Source organism: Nycticebus coucang, chromosome 10 (genome assembly GCF_027406575.1).
Source record: "Nycticebus coucang isolate mNycCou1 chromosome 10, mNycCou1.pri, whole genome shotgun sequence".
In the NCBI taxonomy this organism is placed as follows: Eukaryota; Metazoa; Chordata; class Mammalia; order Primates; family Lorisidae; genus Nycticebus; species Nycticebus coucang.
In genome coordinates, this window is record NC_069789.1 from 126,788,346 (window position 1) to 126,808,333 (window position 19,988).

Below are 19,988 nucleotides of genomic sequence, written 5' to 3' on the forward strand. Positions count from 1 at the left end.
TTGAGACAGAGTCTCACTTTGTTGCCCTCAGTAGAGTGAGTGGCATCATAGCTCACAGCAACCTCACAGTTTTGGGCTCAGGCGATCCTCTTACCTCGGCCTCCCGAGTAGTTGGGACTACAGGCACCGGACACAACGCCCAGCTGTTTTAGAAACGGGGTCTTTCTCTCACTCAGGCTGGTCTCAAATTCCTAAGCTCAAGTGATCCACCTGCCTCGGCCTCCCAGAGTGCTAGAATTTCAGGCGTGAGACACCCTGCGCGGTTCACAATGAGATATTTCTGGAGTCTAACTTTTCTCTTGGGAGTGTGGGGGACACAGCAGATAAACTTTCAGCATTGGGTCTGATTCCTCCAAATGTCCCAACACAGGGCAGGGCACACCACTGTAGGCCCTGTGGACACTGGGTTGGATTTCTTTGCGTGTCCCATCACAGGGTGGGCACACAGTATGCTCCCTAAGGTTCTGGTCATTGGCCAGCACTGGAGGTGGCTAACTCATCACCCCAGAACTACCCAGTTGAGAGGTCCACAAAGACTGTATAAAAGGAGTAAAGTACAGAGGGAGATAAGCCGGAGTAGTGACGCTTAAGGACATAAGGGGGAGGGACCCCGGAATCTGCAGCTAGGGGGCGGGGCTTAGGGATCTAAGCGCTCCAAGGAGAAGGGGCCTGTAGCCTTCATTTCTGGGTCCTTGGGGGGAAGAGAGGACTAAAACGCTGGCAGTCTTCTAGGGACCAAGGGGCGAGGACTCAAGCTCCTGAATTATGTGAGAGGAAAGAGATGAGGGTCCACAGACACCTGGGTCTCCGAGGTGGGGAGCCCCAAACTCCTAAATGTGGGGGTTGCACACTTAGGCTCGCTAGCGAGATCTAGTCAGTGTCAGTCGTAAGGATGCAGACAAGCAAGCACGCGCGACAAGGTTTGACAGGATATTGGATATTTTTATTGTGTCTCTGCTCCGGGTCCGCCTCCCGTGCAGTCTGGATAGGCTAGGCCGGGCACACAGCCCCCGAAGCGGTACGTGTACTTGCGTCCGCCACTCTTGCGCACTATATCGCGCCGGTAGTAGTAGCGCAGGCCGCGGCTCAGCTTCTCGTAATTCATGCCGGGTTTCCTCTTGCGTTCGCCCCACAGCCGGGCCACCTAGGGCGGAGGCCGAGAGCAGTCAGAGACCGAGGGGGCGGGTCTTGTCAATGAGGGCGTGGCCCCGCCGAGCCGGATTTGGATGCGGTTGGTTGAGGCTGCAGTTACTGCAGGGGGCGGGGGAAGGTTTGGGCGGTGCCTGGAGAAGCAAGGACCAGGCTGGAGGAGGGGCCAAAGACTAGGCAAAGTGAATGGGGGAGCTAGGTTGGACTAGGGGAGACAGGCCTGGACCTGGCGGGGCAAGGGAGCTGCCCCACCTCTTTGGGGTCGCACAGCTGGAACTCGCGGCTGTTGCCTGTCCAGCGGATGCAGCTGCTACGCTCCCCGTCATGGAGCAGCTCCAAAAGGAACTGCCACAGCTGAATAGGACCTGCACAGTGGAGGCAGGTGAAGGCTCAGTCTCCCCGGCCCCTGATCATGCCGCTTCAGTGACCGGGCTCTCTCATCTTGAAGGATCAAGGGTCCAGGTCCTCCTAACTCGGGACCCATGAGACCAGATCCCCTCCTCCTCTGGGACCAAAGAGTCAGCCTCAGAGACACAGGGTTCAGGTCCCCAACCTTGGAGATTTAGGAGTTCAGCCTCCCCACCCCCCGCCTCCCGCCGTCTCTTTCCTTTCACATAATCCAGAAACCTAGGTCCTTGTCCCTTTGGTCCCTAGAAGACTATCAGTGTCTTAGTCCTCTTCTTCCCAAGAACTATGGGTGAGGGCCACAGGACCTTCCTCTCTGGAGCTCTGAGGTCCCAGGCCCCCTTCCACACTCTTCCAGTTTCCCGGGTCCCGCCCCCTTCCGTTACTACTTGGGACTTGCAACCCTCCGTGGTCTTCGCGGACCTCTCACCTCGGTGGTTAGTTTTGGGGTAACGAGACAAATTGGTACGGTCCGACTGCTGGCTTGGTTCGCAGGAAGCGGTGGGAGCTGAACCCTGGTACACCTTCGAAGAGGTAGTGAGCCCCGGGTTCCAGGAGGTGGTACAGTCCGAGCCCGCAGGCCCGCCCCACGAAATGGTGTAGTCGGCGCGCAGTTCCCCGCCCAGGCCATTGCCCCAGTAGGTGGCGCCGTCGGAGCGGACCGAACAGTCCCAGTGGGTGCTGCTCCTGGACGCTTGAGCGCGTGTCCAGGAGGTGGCCTTTCCCGCCAAGGTGGCACAGGTCTGGCTCGCCACCCCTTCAGAACTAGAAAAGGGGACCGGGCCCAGGCAGGGAGGGGAGGGGTCCAGGGTCTGGGAGACATGACTCCAGGGGTCCGAGGCAGTGCATGCCAGGTCTGTCCAGGCTCCTGAACACGAAAGAGCCTGAGTGGCCAGCTCTGTAAGGAGGAACGGACCCCAGGTGAGCGGAGCCCCGGTTTCCCGGCCCCTTTGGGGTACCAGGGGTCTAAGCTCTCAGCCTAGCGCCTGGGGCTCGGGGTTTCCGGATCCAGGCAGTGCCAACTTGAAAACGCAGGCATCCCCAGTCCTAGGTCTGTTCCCCGGCAGAGATTGGGGAATCTAAACCTCCAGCCCGGGGGGTCTCAGGACTCCAGTTCCCTCTTCCCATCGCCTCTCTTCACACACTCACCCGCCCCCCATGGAGCTTCTGGGTTCAGTACCGCTGAGTCCCAGTCCATCTGTGGGAACCCTGTGAGAGATAAGATCGTACCTTAGAGTGTGCACAATGACTTAGATACCGTCCTCAAGCATCCACATGGTAGTCTTTGTCAGAGACTGGGAGTTATTACACCCAACCCCTATTCACTCAGGACCCGGAAACCCTTCTTTCAACCTGGAGTCCAAGCACGAGGGCCCCTCCCCACTCAGCCCTACTTGTCCCCGCGCGTCCCTCTCCTCCCTTAGACCTAGGAGTGCAACCTCCCCGCTTACTCCCCAGCCCACAGCAACCTTTCCAGCTGGTCTCTACGGTTGGCATGTCCCCTTGGAGCACCAGATCAGGGAAATAGAAGCCAAATTCAGCTCCTTCTGAAGGCAGTAAGGAGGTTAGGGACGATAGGGAGAGGTCACCAGAGGTCCCCACCTGAGCACCCTCCCCACACACGCTGTGTCAGTGCTGGCAGCCTACCCAGCCCTATCAGCTTGTTCCCTGGAGGCACTTCCTGTGGTGATGCTTCATCCCAGTTCCACACGTCCATGAATGCTCGTTGTGAATGTTCTAAGATGGGAAAAGTCGATATAGTAGTGGATGAAGATATGATACTTGGAGACCCCAGAGTCCGGGACCCCAGCCCTTACGTCCCTGAGACCCAAGAGTCCAGGCCTCTGCTCCTGCCTTTACCCTTGTAGGCATCTTGGCCCCCCTTTATTCTCAGACCCAGGAGTCCGGGCCCCCTAGCTCTTGGGAGTCTAACCCCCCTGGTCCTTCTTAACCCAGGCACCTCGGCTCACCTCTGGCGGGTTCCTCTGCCCCTGGCCGGGGGTCTCAGCCCCATTTCATACCATGCACCCCCTCCCTAGAGGGCCTGGGCAGGGGGGAATTTTCCAAGACGTCAGAGCAGGGGGTCGCAGCCTGGGTCAAGTTGCAGGGCCAGAGGCGGGGCCGAGGTGCCCCCCTCCCTTAGGGATGGAGGCTCGCCTCTGGGGCTGTTCTGCTGCAGGGAGGACTTAGGCTTGGATGGGGGCTTGGGGAACAGCGAAATGGGTGGGACAGGGGGGCAGGGGCCAGGGTTTTTTACGGGGTGATGGGGCAAGGTGGGGGTCTTGGGGACCTGATCGTGCGACATGGCGGGTAGCAAGGGAGGAGGGTCTGGGGTCAGCTGGGCAGCGCCAGGCTTATCTGTAACAGGAAGAGGGATTTCCGGCCAGATGGTCCCCCAGCCCCAGCGTCAGCCGACGTCACAATCGGCAGGGTGACTGCGGGTGGAGGGGGGTAGGGTGGGGGTGGAGGAGGCCAACCCGAATCCCCACCTGGCTAGCCCATTTTGGGGAGGTTGTCCTGGGACTGCTCCCTAGGAGTCTCAATCATAATAACAATAATAACATCATCAACAACAATAGTAATAATAACAGCTGACGTGAGTGAGGGCTCATTGCTACCACTGGCTGTGAGATGGGCCTCCTTTAAATCCTCTTAGGAGGTAGGTACTATTCTTATAAGTAGTATGCATTTTATGAAGGGGGAGATTGAGACAGGCTTCTTCCCACAGCTCTTCTCCAGAGCCCATGCCCCATCCATGCATGCTATGATAGTTTGGGACGGTTGGGGAAACGAGTATAAAATGACTATGAGATATCATATAACTATTTTCTTAGATGTGACAATGGTATTATGATATGAAAGATGTCTCTCTTTTTTTTTTTTTTTTTTGTAGAGACAGAGTCTCACTGTACCGCCCTCAGGTAGAGTGCCGTGGTGTCACACGGCTCACAGCAACCTCTTAACTCTTGGGCTTACGCGATTCTCTTGCCTCAGCCTCCCGAGCAGCTGGGACTACAGGCGCCCGCCACAACGCCCAGCTATTTTTTGGTTGCAGTTTGGCCGGGGCTGGGTTTGAACCCGCCACCCTCGGCATATGGGGCTGGCGCCCTACTCACTGAGCCACAGGCGCCGCCCAAGATGTCTCTATTAGGAAATGAACACAGATAAGTTAGGGATGAGGTGTTATAGTGTCTGTAACTGCTTCAAGTAATTCAGCAAAAAGCAAAGTCATGCATGTAATATACAGACATCATTTGGGACATACCTATACTAAAAGATTATTTGTTTACCTGAAATTCAGTAAGTAAATGTCCTATATATTTTTTTTTAGAGAGACAGAGTCTCACTTTATCGTCCTCAGTAGAGTGCTATGGAGTCACAGCTCACAGCAACCTCCAACTCCTTGGGTTTAGGTGATTCTCTGCCTCAGCCTCCCAGGCGCCTGCCACAATGCCCAACTATTTTTTTGTTGCATTTTGGCCAGGGCCAGGTTTGAACCAGCCACCCTTGATATATAGGGCTGGTAACCTACTCACTGGCCACAGGCGCCACCCAAATGTCCTATATTCTTATTTGCTAAGTCTGGCAACACTTTACCCAGGTAACTTGGATCAGGGACTATGCTTATGCCCATCCTGCTATATGTATTAATGAATGAATATTGGCTGGGGGTGGTGGCTCCTGCCTGTAATCCTAGCACTCCAGGAGGCTGAGGTAGGAGAATCACTTGAGTTCAAGAGTTCAAGACCAGACTGAGCAAGAGAGAGATGCCATCTCTCCTAAAAGTAGAAAAATTAGCTGGCTACATTAATTTGCTGCTCCCTAATTTGAGGTTGCTGTGAGCTAGGCTGATACTAGCCTATGGCAACGAAGTGAGACTCTGTCTGAAAACAAAAAATAAATATTTAACATTAAAAATAACTTTTTAATATGCACCTTTGCTGGTGTTCACCCAGCCTTTGTTTTTAATTTCAGATTAACATGGAGGTGCATGTGATTAGGTTACATTGGTTTTGTAAGGTTAAAGTGGTAGTCATGTCCTTCACCCAGGGAGTATGCAATATACCCATTGTTTGCATGGGAATTTACTCAACCCCTTCCCTCTCCTCCCTGCTTGGATTTCATAGAGTTTTTCTCACCCAGCTTTTTTTTAACTATTAAAATTGTAGTACTCAAGTCACATTTGACTTCTGGAATTACCATGTACAAGAGGTGCTCAAATGTGACTTGTACACCCAGTTTCTTGATCATTGACTACTTGTCATTCTGGAGTGTGAGGGAGGTGAGGCACTTCTCTTCTGTCCATTTAACAGAAGGGAAACTGGGCTTCAAGAGGGAGAGTCACTTCCTCAAGGTCACACTGGACTGGGTGGGGCTAGGGTTGGATCCAGTGTTGGTTGAGGGGCAGAGCTCTGGGGCATTACCAGCCCCTCCCTCCACTCAGCCCAGGGGCCTGAAGGGAGTCCTGGCCTGCCCTGCCCCCACGACTCCCCACCCCCATCTGCTCCCTCGGAAGCTGGCCTCTCTCCTTGTTTCTCCATATCTTTCTGCCCTGTTCAGGTTGATGTGCTCAGCTCTGGATCTCTGTTGCACCTGGCCTGACTTTGGTGAGGCCTGTCACTGCATTTCTTTTGACAAGTCTCTGTCCCTCCTCATCTATCTTTGAGTGCTCCTATCTTCTTGTTTCTCTCTCTCTCTGGGTTTTCTCCATCTCCTTTCCCATTGCACTGTAATTGATGGTTCTCACCTCTGTGCCTGTCTCCCTCCTGTCCCTCCTTCTCTGTATCCAGAGATCTCATCTCTGTATCTGCTGGCCTGCCTCCATCCTCAGGAGGACTTATGTGTACTTGTAAAAGCCTCCTTTCTGTTACCATCCTCTCTTCTCTTGCTCCTGGGGTTGCAGTGAACAGAGGGGGATCAGTAGGATCGGCTGGTGATGAGGGGAAGGGGGTTTGAGGGTGCTGGGCTTGGGTGGTCTAGCCCAGGTGGCAGGGGGCTGAAGGGCACTTCCTGCCGGGGAAGGAAGCCCTCACTCCTTTGACCAGATTGGAAAATGTGACGTCAGAGAAGGGGTAGTAAGGGGGAACACAGGAACAGAAGAAATTTGATACCTCTCTTTGGTGAGCTCCTTCCCTGAGAAGCCTCCTAGTCTCCTCCCCACTCCCAGCCCCCTTTGCGGTGCCCCTCCTAAAGGCAGGGATCTGATGGCTGTGTCCTGGGAGCCCTGCAATCTCCCAACCTCCTATCCCTGGGATGGGTAGGCCTAGTCCCTACCCCATCCTCCCTCCAGACTCCCAGCCCACAGTGGTGGTCTTGTACTTTTTTTTTGACTGTGGCCTCTGGTAGAATGCCCTGGTGTCACAGCTCATAGCAACCTCAAACTCTTGGGCTCAAACAATCCTCCTGCCTCAGCCCTCAGAGTAGCTGGGACTACAGGTGCCCACAATGACACCCAGTTAATTTTTTTTGTATTTTTAGTAAAGATGGGGTCTCACTCTTGCTCAGGTTGGTCTTGAATTCCTGAGCTCAAGGGATCCTCCTGCCTCAGCATCCTAGAGTGCTAGGATTACAGGTGTGAGCCACCTTGCCACCACAGTGCTTTTTTACAGTCTCCAGCTGTCACCCTGGGTAGAGGGCTGTGGCATCACAGCTCACAGCAAGCTCCAACTCTTGGGCTTAAGCAATTCTCTTGCCTCAACCTCCCAAGTAGCTGGGACTACAGGTACCCGCCACAACACCTGGCTATTTTTTGTTGTCGTAGTTGTCATCATTGTTGTTTGGCGGGCCCAGGCTGGATTCGAACCTACCAGCTTCAGTTTGTGTGGCTGGTGCCCTACCACTTGAGCTACAGGCGCCAAGCCCACAGTGCTCTTTCTAAAGCACAAATCTGCCACCAATATCAGTCCCCTGCTTGCTGCTTAAGTTTTGTCTTGACTTCTCTGGACTTGCTGTTGCCTTCAGGGTGAAGTCTAAGCTCTTAGCCTGGCATTCAAGATTCTACACCTCTTCAGACAGGCAGAGACCAATTTGGAGCTGGGAAGAGTGGGGGAGATGCCCACAGATGGAAGAGACCCAGAGAGATACAGTCACTTAGAAAAACAAAACAGGCTCTTCCGGGGATGCTGTCTAGAGGCACTCAAAATGGCGTAGCGGTTGACATACTGTTGTAGGCTTTCCTACAATACAGCCTCTAACAAAACCAGGCTGTCCCGCACCCCTGGTAACAGAATTGTTTACCTTTATACCAAGAAGGTTGGGAAAGCACCAAAATCTGCATGTGGCGTGTGCCCAGGCAGACTTCGAGGGGTTCGCGCTGTGAGACCTAAAGTTCTTATGAGGTCGTCTAAAACAAAAAAACATGTCAGCAGGGCCTATGGTGGTTCCATGTGTGCTATATGTGTTCGTGACAGCATCAAGTGTGCTTTCCTTATTGAGGAGCAGAAAATCGTTGTGAAAGTGTTGAAGGCACAAGCACAGAGTCAGAAAGCTAAATAAGAAAATGAAGGTTTTTTTTGAGTAATAAAAATTAAGACTGAAAAAAAAAAAAAGAAAAACAAAACAGATGGACACTCACAGAGCCTCTCCGAGGTACAGAGATAGCCCTACAGAGACATATAGCAAGTTAAGCCGGCTGGGGCCTGGCAGTGTGGACAAATTGAAAAACAGTCTGAGATATCCAGGGGGTAAGAATTCCAGGAAGAAAATGAGCATCTCAGAAAGGTAAGAATGACATTTCCTTCAGGAAACCCTTCCTGACCCACAGATCAACACCCTGGGCTCCCCCATTCCTACCCTGACTCTGGGCTTGTACTGTCTGGCATCAGGCCTATCTCCTGAGACTGGGCCATGAGCTCTGGGGGAGAAGGGCCTAAGACTGTATCAATCACTATTGTGTTGCCAGCATTTGAATTTGCTGAAAGCCTAGAAGGTTGTGAGCTCCCAAAGGGCAGGCCTAGTAGACTGCCTAGGTGCTGAGAACACAGTCTGGAGTCAGGACCCAGATCTGGGTCTCAGCTTGGCTTTGCCGTAACCTCCCACATGCTCCTCTGTAATGGTTGTGCTCAGTGTGCACTTAAAAAGACTTTAAGAAGAGGTAATGGGAACACAGTAGGGGCTCCAAAGTGCCCCCTTGATGTCTGGGTAAACTTTCAAGGCTCCCCACCATTTTTAGGTAGGGGGATGCCAAACCCTACCCCTCAGAGTGCTTTCAAGCCCAAGCAGGGATGGAAATGAACATAAATTTATTGAAACTGGTTTTGAGGCAGGAGGGAGGATAGTTGGGGGTTTTCCAAAGAGAACTGTGGGGAGGAGCCAGCACCCAGCCGGATGGGAGCGGCTGCCCAGCCACAGACCCTATCTCAGGCCCAGCTTCTTCTTTTCTTTCTGCTTCTTGCGGACCACATCCAGGTTCCGGTCCTTCCACATGCTCTTGCGAAGCTTGATGGGGCGCGAGCCCACATACTTCCCTGTAGAAATGGAGGATTCTGGTCAGGCTCGGTGTCAGGCTTTGGTCAGATGCCCACCACAGCCATTATCCCTAGGGAAGGCCTCACTCACCATTCATCTCACGCATGGCACGTACGTAGTCACTGGGGTCCTTGAAGCTGACAAAACCATAACCCTTGGTCTTGCCCGTGCGCTTGTCACGGATCACCTTAGCCTTAAGGAAGGATGGGAAGCGGCTGAAGGCACGTGCCAAGATGTCATCATTCACTTCATTGCCCAGATCCCCACAGAAAATCCGGAAGTCATCTGGGGATGGGAGACAGACAGAGTCAGAGGATGGAGATACCTAGCTCAGAGCCCTCTTTGTAGAACAGCCCCACCTTCTCTGGAGGCTCTGCTAAGCACCTGGAGAGGTCTGTGCGCATTCAACACTCCTAACAACCCCTTTCACACTAAGGCATAGAGAGGTCAAGTCACCCCCTCTCCTAAAGTTACCCAACTAGGAAGTGGCAAAGGTGGGACAAGAACTCAGGCATGTGTCCCAGAGTCCTGTTAGCCTCTACCTGTACTGTCCTTCCCTACCCCAGGGCCATCTAACTCATTCCCATGATGAAACCTCTAACTCTGTCCCAGCCCTGGTCTTTCCTCTATAACAGTGGTTCTCAAACTTTCCAATGCGGTGGCCCTTTAATACAGTTCATGTGGGTCATGACCCACAGGTTGAGAATCACTGCTCTATAAGAAAACAAAAAAAATCAGCTGAGTATGGTGGTGTGCACCTGTAGTCCTTGCTACTTGGGGAGAAAAAAAAAAAATCAAGAGACATAAAACTGCATGCATTCTAGTTTGGGGCAAAAATAGCTAAAGTAGGGTTTTAGGACAACTGGGGAAATTTGCATATAAACTGAATATAAGATACCACAGAACTATAATTAATTTTCTTAGACGTGACAATGGTATTAGGATATGAAAGAATCATCTCTTTTCTTAGGATATGAATACTGAAATGTTTAGGAGTGAAGTAATGACTTCCCCCTACTACTCCTTGGTCTCCTGGGCACTTTCCTATGACATCCTCCAGTCCTGTAACACCCACTGGCCTCCCATCATAGGATCTCACTAACAGAGGCTTCATCTTTCCTCAGCCTTGCTTCCTCTGCAAAGTCCACTCCAGTTCCCCCTTAATGCCTAGAAAGCTGCCTGAGCCTGCCCTACACTTCAGCTCAGCTGCCATTCTTTTTTTTTTTTTTAGAGACAGAGTCTCATTTTGTTGCCCTCGGTAGAGTGCTATGGTGTCACAGCTCACAGCAACCTCTAGCTCTTGGGCTTAGGCAATTCTCTTGCCTCAGCCTCCCAAGTAGCTGGGACTACAGGCGCCCGCAACAACACCCAGCTATTTTTTTTTGTTGTTGTTGTTGCAGTTTGGCTAGGGCTGGGTTTGAACCCACCACCCTCAGTATATGAGGCCGGTGCCCTACTCACTGAGCCATAGGCACTGCCCTCAGCTGCCATTCTCAGCCATACCCTCTGCATTGGGCCTGTGCCCCTGTTGAACAAGCTCTGTCCCAGAGAGCCCTATCCCCATAAGGCTCCTACTGTTACTCCCTTTTTGGCAATGCAGAAAGTGCAGCTGAAAGGCTAAGTAACTTGCCCAAGGTCACAGAACTAGGGTCTCAAGGCCTATGCTGGTCCTGCCTGGCATTAGCTTGGGGCAGTAGAAGGTTCCAGTAGAGGAGGCAGAAGTCAAGGACTGGGGTAGAGGTGGGTCTTTTCCTTTCTCAGATTCTGCTGTGGCTGCCCCAAACTTCTGGAGTCATTAGAGGCACTCTTTGAGAACACAGTGGGCCACCCTGGGAGGAAACAATCTGACAAACTCAGAGTGTGGACAACAGGCCTAGATACTTCAAGAAAGTATTATATATTATATATAAAACAAAGAGGTGTGGGGGAGACCAATCTTATTAAAAGATAATCTAGGGCAAGTGTTGTGGCTCACACCTATAATCTCAGCACTTTGGGAGACAGAGGATGGGGGATTGGTTGAGGCCAAGAGTTCGAGACTAGTTGGGCAACATAACAAAACCCCTATCTCTACAAGAAAACAAAAAAAAATTAGCCAAGTGTGGTGGTGTGCACTTATAGTCCTTGAAGAATTGAGTTAAGTCATTAAAGTCCAGGAAGCTAAGCCAGCAATATTGCTTAAGCCCAGGTGTTTGAGGTTGCAGTGAGCTACCATCGTACCACTGCACTCTAGCCTAGGTGACAGTGAGATGCTGTCTCATTTTTTTAAAGAAAAGCAAGCAATGTAAACTGGTTCTAAAGAACCCTCAATGAATCCCCAAAAATAAAAAGGGGTGGGGGGCGGTGCCTGTGGCTCAGTGAGTAGGGCGCTGGCCCCATATACTGAGGGTGGCAGGTTTGAACCTGGCCAAACTGCAACAAAAAAATAGCCAGGCCTTGGTGGTGGGCATCTGTAGTCCCAGCTACTTGGGAGTCTGAGGCAAAAGAATTGCTTTAGCTCAAGAGTTTGAGGTTGCTGTGAGCTGTGATGCCACAGCATTCTACCAAGAGCGATATGGTGAGACTCTGTCTCAAAAGAAAGAAAAAAAGCTAAAGTAGGGTTTCAGGACAACTGGGGAAATTTGCATATAAACTGAATATAAGATACCACAGAATTATAGTTAACTTTTACATGTGATAATGTTATTATAAAAGCATTCATTTCTTTTCTCAGGAGATGAATACTAAGATATTTAGGAGTGAAGTAATGACTTCACTCGCAACTTCCTTCAAATGACTGAGAAAAAAATGAAACCACCACTTGGGTGGCACCTGTGGCTCAAAGGAGTAGGGCACAGGCCCTATATACTGGAGGTGGTGGGTTCAAACCCGGCCCCGGCCAAAAACTGCAAAAAAAAAAAAAAAAAAAAAAACCACCTACAGTATGTGCACACTGAGGAATAAAGGGCAAAATGTTAATTGCTGAATCAAGGTGGTGGACGAATGACTGCTTACTGTGCCATTCTGTGTTTAAAATGTTTCCTAAGTTGTGAGAAAAAAGCGAAAGCCCATGGCTGGGTGAGGGGCCTGTGTTAAGAACAGTGCCTGCCCTGCAGAAACGTGTGGAGTTACATATTTTACTTTCCCCATCTGTAGCCCCAAGGAGGACAGCCTAGCCTCAGCTAATCAACACCTGACCTTGCATTTTGGCCACTTACCAGCATCCCATTCTAGCAGACTGGGGTCTTCCCAGCTGCTCCCGGCTGCAGTGCGAATACAGCGTTTCAACTTCTCTGGCTTCCCCTTCTTCTTGTCTTCTCCCAGGGGCTCTGGCACCTGAAGAGGGAAGGGGAGGGGTGCAAATGGTCGGGTGTTGGAGTCTCCCACTGTCCTTTGCCCCCGGCCCTCCTGGATGTGCTTTTGGGTTTGGGATACATGTGTCTGTTTCCTGCTCCCCAAATCCTCCCACTACCTGGACAAAGGTCTACATGTGTTCCTATGTGTAGAAGCTCATGGGCTCCTGCCTGACCTCCAAGCCCCTTCTGTCCCATCACTGCCATGCTCCCTGCTTACCTCAAGAGCCATGAGGCCAGGGGGTGGCTCAGGCCGAGGTGGCCGAGGCCGTGGACGCAGAGACAGGAGCTCAGGAATGCGCAGTGGGGGCAGTAGGCCCCGAACTACCTCCAATGGGAGGGGCAGGGGCTCAGGCTCAGGCAATGGCATGGCCAGGGCCAGTGGCAGGCTGGGCCCAATGACTGCAGGGCCTGCTGGGGTCCCTCCTGCGCCCACAGCCACTGCTGCACTAGCCTCCTCCAGCCCGGCTGCCGCTGCCACCACTGCCTCTTCCTTCTCTTTCAGGCCCAACCCTAGGCCCAGGCCCAGGTCTCGGGGTGCTGCTGGCTCTTCCTATGGGTAAGAGGAGAATGCAAGAGGCCAGATCACAGGCTCAGACTTTACTTTCATCACCACCTAACAAAGCAAGAACCTGGGATCCAGGAAGCAGGAAGGGGACACCTTGGCCAAGAAAGGAGTCTCTAGTCAGACACAGAGAAACACAGGCAAAAAGAGAGACAGAAGGATACAGGACAAAAAACAGCAAGACAAAAACAAGACAAAGGAAAAATAAAGATACAGAGATAGAAATACACCAACAACATGTGTTTCGCTCTGTATTTTGTTCACAAAAGGAAAGAAAAACAGATTTGGCTACAGAAGGAAACAGGAAAAAAACAGATGCAGAAAAGACAGGGACAGGATGAGCAAGTTGAGAGGCAAAGAAATAAAATGCCAGGGGAGGGCAGACTTAGACACAGCCCATGGGGCCAGGACTGCAGACCTTCCTGTCTACTGCACCATTAATTCCCTGTCCGTACTCACCAGAGGAGGTCTCAGAGCAGCCATGGAGCCTAGGGGGGGCCCTGGGGCCCGAGCCATTGGTGGCAGCATCATGGGTGGTCCAGGGGGTCCAGGCAGAGGGGGGCCCACAAGAGCCTGGTGAGGGGGCCGCAGGGCCATAGGGCGGGGACCGCCTGCTGCAGAAGAGAGAGCAGAATCTGTCAGGGTGTTAGTGGGGGTGTTGGAGGGCTTAGGTGGGAGTTTATGTGACAGGGATGATGAACCTGGCCCCCTCACCTGCTCTCTGTAGCACATGGGGGATGAAGGCTGGACGCAGCATAGGAGCCCTCTGGGGGTCCACGGCTGGGTGAGAGAAAGAAATGGGGGTGTGTGTCATGGGGATGGGTGCACTTGGGGTAAGGTATGTGTGGGAGTACTCTTCGTATCTAAGAAATTCTGGAGAAAAGTCTGAGGAGCCTTCTGGGAGACATCTTTCCACTGGTTCATTCTGCAAAACGTTACCACTGAGGAACTCTTCTGGGCCCAGCCCTGTGGTGAGCAATGCTGGGGACATAGCAACAGACCAAGGGTTCTCAGGAAAACCCGGGTGCAGGAGGGAATAGACTTCTCACAAGAGAATGACAGACCAGAGTGATCAGGGCTGAAAAGGGTTAAAGCCCAGGCAGAGCAGTGCTAGGAAAGGGAAGTACAGGGAGCTGTCAGAACCCAGAGACGTGCTACGAACCAGACAGGAGAACTAAAGCTTCCCGAAGAAAATGGCCTGTAAGCTGAGACCCAAAGGGTAACAAAGAGTTAGTCAGGCAAAGGGTGAATGGAAATATTACTGGCAGGAAGAATATAAGCAAAACCGTTTTCCCTTTCAGTTTAGTACAACTGTAATACAGGAAGTGGGGGGTTAGCATCAGGAAAGTGTTGAGATGTCAGCAGGCATTCAAGCACAGCCTTCTTGGCTGAGCTGTAGATGTCTTCCTCAGGTACTAGGGAGCCACAGCAGGTTGTGAAGCTGGGGGAGGGTAAGTAGGTCAAGTTTGCATTTTGATCAAAACCATATAAAGAGTAAGAGATGTTAAAACTTCTCAGATATCATTAGATAAAAAAGTATAACAGGATTTAGGTAACATTAATTAACAAGTCTGTGAGTTTAATAGAAGTATCAGAATTTTATATCCAAATGAGAACACACATCCATTTCATACATATAAGAAAGTAACGTCATGAAAATTGACAGTATAAACATTACGTGAAACAAAAGACGGAATGTATGGAGAATGGCCTGCAGAGAGGATAAGGCTGGAAGATTATAGTGGAGTAACAATGAGCAGGGAAGAAAAGGGATGTCAACAAGAGTACTGCTGGCATATTGCAGCAATGTCTGAGGCTCCTGGGGGAGGATGTGGGCATTTCTCTCTGCAAGGAGCAAGGTCACAGAGGGTCTTGAGTGCCAGGTGAAGAGCTTGGTGTCTGTTTGGAAGGTCTGTCCATCCCACCAATAGATACTATGTAATGCTTACTATGTGCCAGGTAAGAACTCTTCTGTCTTTCATGGAACTTATGTTTTTTTTGGGGGGTAGGGGGAGAGCAAAAGATGATAACCATACTAAGTAAAAAGTTTGGAATTAGGACTGACAGGAGGGGGTTGGTTTGCAATACTCCAGTTAACCCCAAACTGACTTGAAATAACCAGGAAGTGAGGAACTACTGATTAGGTTTGTGCTTTAGCAAAATGACATCAGAGTAGGGATGAAATGGAGAAGGTGAGGCAAAGCAGTGATTTAGGCAAGAGGCTTAAGTTGTTGAAACAAGAGTGCTTGGTTAAATGTGGAAGTTCCTAGCCCCAGACCTACCTGCTCGCCGCAGGAACATGGCTTCTCGAGCCTCTGGACTGTCCAAGTGACTCCGATCACCAGGGCCAAAGCCAACTGTTGAGAAGAGAGACAAAGATGGTAGGAGAAGAATCTTGGGCATCCCTTTTCACCAGCCTGCTTGATTCCCTGACCTCTTTGCCTTGCCACTTCTTACTTACCAGGGCCCACAAAAGGAGGGCCACCCACCATGGGAGGAACTACTGTGGCTGCAGCAGCTGCCCGGGCCTCCAGAGTCTGCTGGACCTGTTAGAGAAGAGGACAGGTGAAGGGCCTGACTCAGTGTCCGCCATCTGCCATGTCTGCTCACTTCAAGAGGCTAGGAGTTTTATCCTTTGTGCTGTGTAGGGGGCTGGCTGTCAAACTTTGAGTCTCAACTAAAATGCTACTTCTAAGGGAGGATTTTGGGATCACATTAGGTAAAGATCTCCTTAGCCTCTTTCAGTAGCAAATTCTCTTGCCACCCTAATTCCCCACAGCACTTAGCACTATTTGTAATTGTGTCCATCTGTCCTCCCCATCTCCCATGATACTGTGCTGATCTAAGCCACCATCATCTCTTGCCTAGATTATTATACTAGCCTCTTCCTTGGTCTCCTTGATTCTACCCTTGCCCCTTACAGTCTATTCACTAAATATAGCCAGAGGGACCTTGTTAACTTCTATGTTGGACCATATCACTCTTCTGCTCAAAATCCTCCAATAGTTTCCCCATCTCAGAGTAAAAGCCAGAGTCTTTATGGTGGCCCTACAAGATTTAGTCTCCATCATTTTCATTTTAATGGTGTTTCTCTCTTCCCTACCTCTCCTAGTCATATATAGGCGGCTTTAAGCACTTGAAATGTAGAGAATGAGAAGCTATTTAATAAAAAATATAAATTTCAAACAGATAGGGAATATTCTCCTTATTAAAGAAAGTTCTACTGTACAATATGCTCTGGAATATAAGCTCCCAAAGGGCAAAGATATTGTCTGCCTGAGTCATTGGTGTGTCCTCAGTGCCTGGTACATAAAATATGTCATGCTAATTGGTTAACCAGCCAAAAGGTTAATAGCTCTCTGTATACAAACACATACTGTATTCGAGGCATTGTGTCCCCTGACATAGCATATAGCTCAGCCATACCTGCTGGTATGTGTTGGTCGCGATAATAGGACGGATCACAGGAGCGGCTGGGACCTGCATCGCTTCGACCGTAGGGACCGTGGGCACCGTAGGCACAGCAGTTGGGATTCCGGTTACTGGAGCCCCCAAAACTTCCTGTTCAAACCTGGAGGATCAGGAGAGATACCACGGCTCAGGACCTTATGCCAATTCTGGAACGTTAATTATATCGAGACAGCGCCTTCATCTCTGCCAATTCCTCTCTTATCCCCGCCCTCAGAATCTCCAAAGTTCCACTTCCCCATGTTAGAGCTGTATCTCCGGCCTATCAAGGGCGAAAGGCTCTAGGATTCAGTGACTCTGACAGCTTTTATCACGCTTTGCAGAGAGGGCCTTACAGGGCCATCTCCGCCTCCATTTCCTTCAAGCGTTCCTCGCCACTCTTGCCCGGGATGCCGGCACCAGGGCCCGGGACCACGGGTACTCCTGCACCCGGGAGTCCCGGGGCCGGCCCCGCCCCGGCCATCACTGCCGCCGTCGCTGTTGCCGCTACTATAGTATCAGCTCAGCTGCCGCCGCCGACTCTACCGCTGTCTACTCTCTGCCCCCGTCAGGGTGGGCGCCCACGAATGACGTAGGGCAAAAGCAACTGGCGCCGGTCCTGACGCCACACGCCTGGGGGTGAGGACCAATGAGACTTGGCCACACCCTCGGGGAGAAATATTAGCCAATCAGAACATCAAAAATAAGAACTAAGGGAAGACCCTGCATCTATAAGAGTGCTGTGAAGCGGCACGGCCACGCCTTCCTGGAGAGACACGGCTAATGAGAGCGAGGGAAAGTCTGTTGGTCCCTAATGTGGACTCTGGACCTTTGAGACGGCAGGAAAGTTCCGAGGCCCCGCCCACGCCACGACACGGTCCGCACCGGATGTTTTTAAGCAGGCGGAAGTCCGGGTCAACAGCAGTGTTGGGCGAGTCTGGAGGTCTTGCTAGGGAAGAGGGGGTTGGAGGCCAGGAAAACCTATTTTAAGGGTAGATAGACACACTCCCTGTAATTCCCAGAAAGACCCCAGAGTCACAGAGGAAGCACCTGACCCAGGCTTCCTGAAGGGGGTGACACATGAAGGCATTTGTTGAAGAAAATAGCAAAAGATGTTCTGCTCATTCCCAGGCCGAGAGACAATAGTCCAGTGCATCTATTCAGAGGGCATGTGTGTGGGCTTGGACTCTGTGTTTCTTGGGACATAACTGACCCCTCCCTTTTTTGTAGCCCTCACATCTTTTTATTATGAATATTTGAATAGTTAGCTCTCTCTTTTAAGACAGAGTCTCACAAGTAATCTTGTCTCAGGCTCCCGAGTACCTGGGAGTACACGTAGGTGCCGTGTCCAGTTACTTTTTTCTATTTGTGGTGTGTGGGGTCTGTTGCTCAGGCTGTCCTTAAACTCCGGACCTCAAATGATCCTCCCACCTTGGCCTCCCAAAGGATTACAAGCTTGAGTTTCCTGGATGAGTCACCTTGAGGGGGTCTACTGTGAATATTTTGAATATCCACATTAGCATGAATTGTACCTCGGAATATTCTGCACTTCTGGTTTCATCTATTCTATTTCTTGCTGGATTATGTTAAAGCAAATAAATGCTAGGCATTTATTAGTTCACTCATGAATGCATTAGTATGTCTCTCTGTTAGAGACATACCATAATCACGCCATTATTAATACTATCAAGTTGTTAGTATCATCTGACACCCAGAACATGTTCAATTTTCCCTGTCTCAAAAATGTCTTTATACAATAGTTTATTTACAAAATAAATTTATAAAATACATCCAAGTGATCTTTTATTTGGTTGGTTCCCCCCCCCCTTTTTTTTTCCTGTTAAAGCTTTTGAGGATTACTAGTTAGGTATTTTAAATGTTTCTCATTTGAAACTTATATGACATCTTTTCATCATTACATTGGGGTTTTGGTTGTTTTGAGGGGAGAAACCCAAGAAGAGCAGTTATTCTCCAGTAACACTGATTTCCTCATTTGTCCCCCAAATGTATTTTCAAACATTGAAAAAAAATCTGTGATCCAATCAAGATCCTGCATTGCATTTTGTTGTTAGGTTTCTTTTAATGCCTCTATTAACCTTATGAAGAATGTTGGCCAGTTATTTTGTACAAGGTCCCACAACTTGTATTTCACCTGTAACAGTTTAGGATAATTCCTAAATGTGGGATTGTTTGGGTAAAGTGTATATGCACGTGTAGTTTTGCTGGAGATTGTCCCATAGGTAGTGTTCTATATTGTATGCCCACTGATATCAGAGTACCCATTTTCTCACAGCCTTGCCAGCAGAACGAGCTGCTAGTTTTGGGTTTCCTTTCTGCTAGTCCGATTGGTAGGAAATATATCAAAGTATTATTTTAATATGCTTTCTTATTATTGACTTTGAGCATTTTTTTCCTGAGAATTGCCCATTCATACATTTTGCTCATTTTTCTTTTTAGAATTATTTTATTGTTGGTGACGCCAGTAGCTCAATCGGTAGAGCACTGGCCACATACACTGAGGATGGCGGGTTTGAACCTGGCCTGGGCCAGCTAAACAACAATGACAACTGCAACCCAAAAAAATAGCCAGGTGTTGTGGCGGGTGCCTGTAGTCCTGGCTACTTGGGAGGCTGAAACAAGAGAATCGCTTAAGCCTAAGAATTTGAGGTTGCTGTGACAGGACGACAGCTTGAGACGCTGTCTCAAAAAAAAAAAAAAAAAATATATATATATATATATACACACACACACATATATATACATATATATTTTTTTATTGTTAAAAAAATTTTTTTGAGACAGAGTCTCACTATGTCGCCCTTGGTAGAGTGCAGTGGCATCACAACTCACAGCAATCTCAAACTCTTGGGCTTAAGCAATTCTCTTGCCTCAGCCTCCCAAGTAGCTGGTACTATAGGTGCCTGCCACAATGCCTGGCTATTTTTTTTTTGTTGTTGTTGCAGTTGTTTAGTTGACCCGGGCTGGGTTCGAACTCGCCACCCTCGGTGTATGTGGCTGGCACCGTAACCACTGTGCTATGGGCACCGAGCCTAAAAAAAATTTTTTTCGGACAGTTTAACTTTGTCATACTGAGCAGAGTGCATGGTATCATAGGTCACAGCAACCTCAAACTCTTGAGCTTAACTGATCCTCTTGCCTTAGCCTCCCAAGTAGCTGGGACTACAGGCACCCACCACAACGCCCAGCTAGTTTTTTTTTTTTTTGAGACAGGGGTCTCACTTTGCTGAGGTTGGTCTCAAACTCCTGAGCTCAGGCGATCCACCCACCTCAGCCTCCCAGAGTGCTAGGATTACAGGCATGAACCGCCTTGCCCAAAGACAGGGTCTTTGTTGCCCAGGCTAGAGTCAGAATTTTTCTTTCCAAGTCTGCCACTACATGGACACACACACACAATACATACCCTTTTATGGTGTAAGTTCCAAACATTTTTGCCCAACTTGTCATTTCTTTTTATTTTGCTCATTTTCTTTTGCCATGCAAAAGTTAATTTTTACATAGTGAAATTTATCACTATTACCCCTTCTTGCATCTGGATTTTGGGTCATATTTACAAAAGTGTGCTCACCTTATAGTTTATAAAGAAATTCACTTTTGTGGAGCTC

At 50.0% G+C, this 19,988-nt stretch overlaps 2 protein-coding genes and 1 pseudogene across 5 annotated transcripts; 1 reads left to right on the forward strand and 2 right to left on the reverse strand.

The window, feature by feature from the left end:
• Positions 1 to 918: 918 nt before the first annotated feature.
• On the reverse strand, positions 919 to 3,536 carry ETV2 (ETS variant transcription factor 2). Of its 3 annotated transcripts, none has more exons than XM_053605168.1 (6): positions 3,202 to 3,271; positions 3,024 to 3,101; positions 2,704 to 2,784; positions 1,985 to 2,452; positions 1,402 to 1,514; positions 931 to 1,144 (listed from the first exon to the last, which is right to left on the reverse strand). In XM_053605168.1, exons 1-6 carry the CDS (start codon positions 3,269 to 3,271, stop codon positions 944 to 946), a joined length of 1,011 nt encoding a protein of 336 aa, XP_053461143.1. In that variant the 3' UTR covers positions 931 to 943. The 3 variants fall into 3 exon arrangements, with proteins under 3 accessions (XP_053461145.1, XP_053461143.1, XP_053461144.1); XM_053605169.1 differs by having other exon boundaries at positions 2,704 to 2,763; positions 3,006 to 3,101; XM_053605170.1 differs by lacking the exons at positions 1,985 to 2,452; positions 2,704 to 2,784 and adding an exon at positions 3,525 to 3,536 and having other exon boundaries at positions 919 to 1,144; positions 3,202 to 3,291.
• A 4,159-nt stretch (positions 3,537 to 7,695) lies between these two features.
• Positions 7,696 to 8,079, forward strand: LOC128595945 (60S ribosomal protein L34-like; annotated as a pseudogene).
• A 699-nt stretch (positions 8,080 to 8,778) lies between these two features.
• Positions 8,779 to 16,982, reverse strand: RBM42 (RNA binding motif protein 42). 2 transcript variants are annotated; one of them, XM_053605171.1, is made up of 10 exons: positions 16,722 to 16,982; positions 16,345 to 16,489; positions 15,380 to 15,464; positions 15,201 to 15,275; positions 13,633 to 13,698; positions 13,378 to 13,553; positions 12,574 to 12,906; positions 12,219 to 12,336; positions 9,112 to 9,306; positions 8,779 to 9,020 (listed from the first exon to the last, which is right to left on the reverse strand). In XM_053605171.1, the coding sequence occupies exons 1-10, from the start codon at positions 16,847 to 16,849 to the stop codon at positions 8,908 to 8,910; spliced, it is 1,434 nt and encodes a 477-aa protein (XP_053461146.1). In that variant the 5' UTR covers positions 16,850 to 16,982; the 3' UTR covers positions 8,779 to 8,907. The 2 variants fall into 2 exon arrangements, with proteins under 2 accessions (XP_053461146.1, XP_053461148.1); XM_053605173.1 differs by lacking the exon at positions 13,633 to 13,698 and having other exon boundaries at positions 13,378 to 13,532.
• Between the last annotated feature and the right edge of the window lie 3,006 nt (positions 16,983 to 19,988).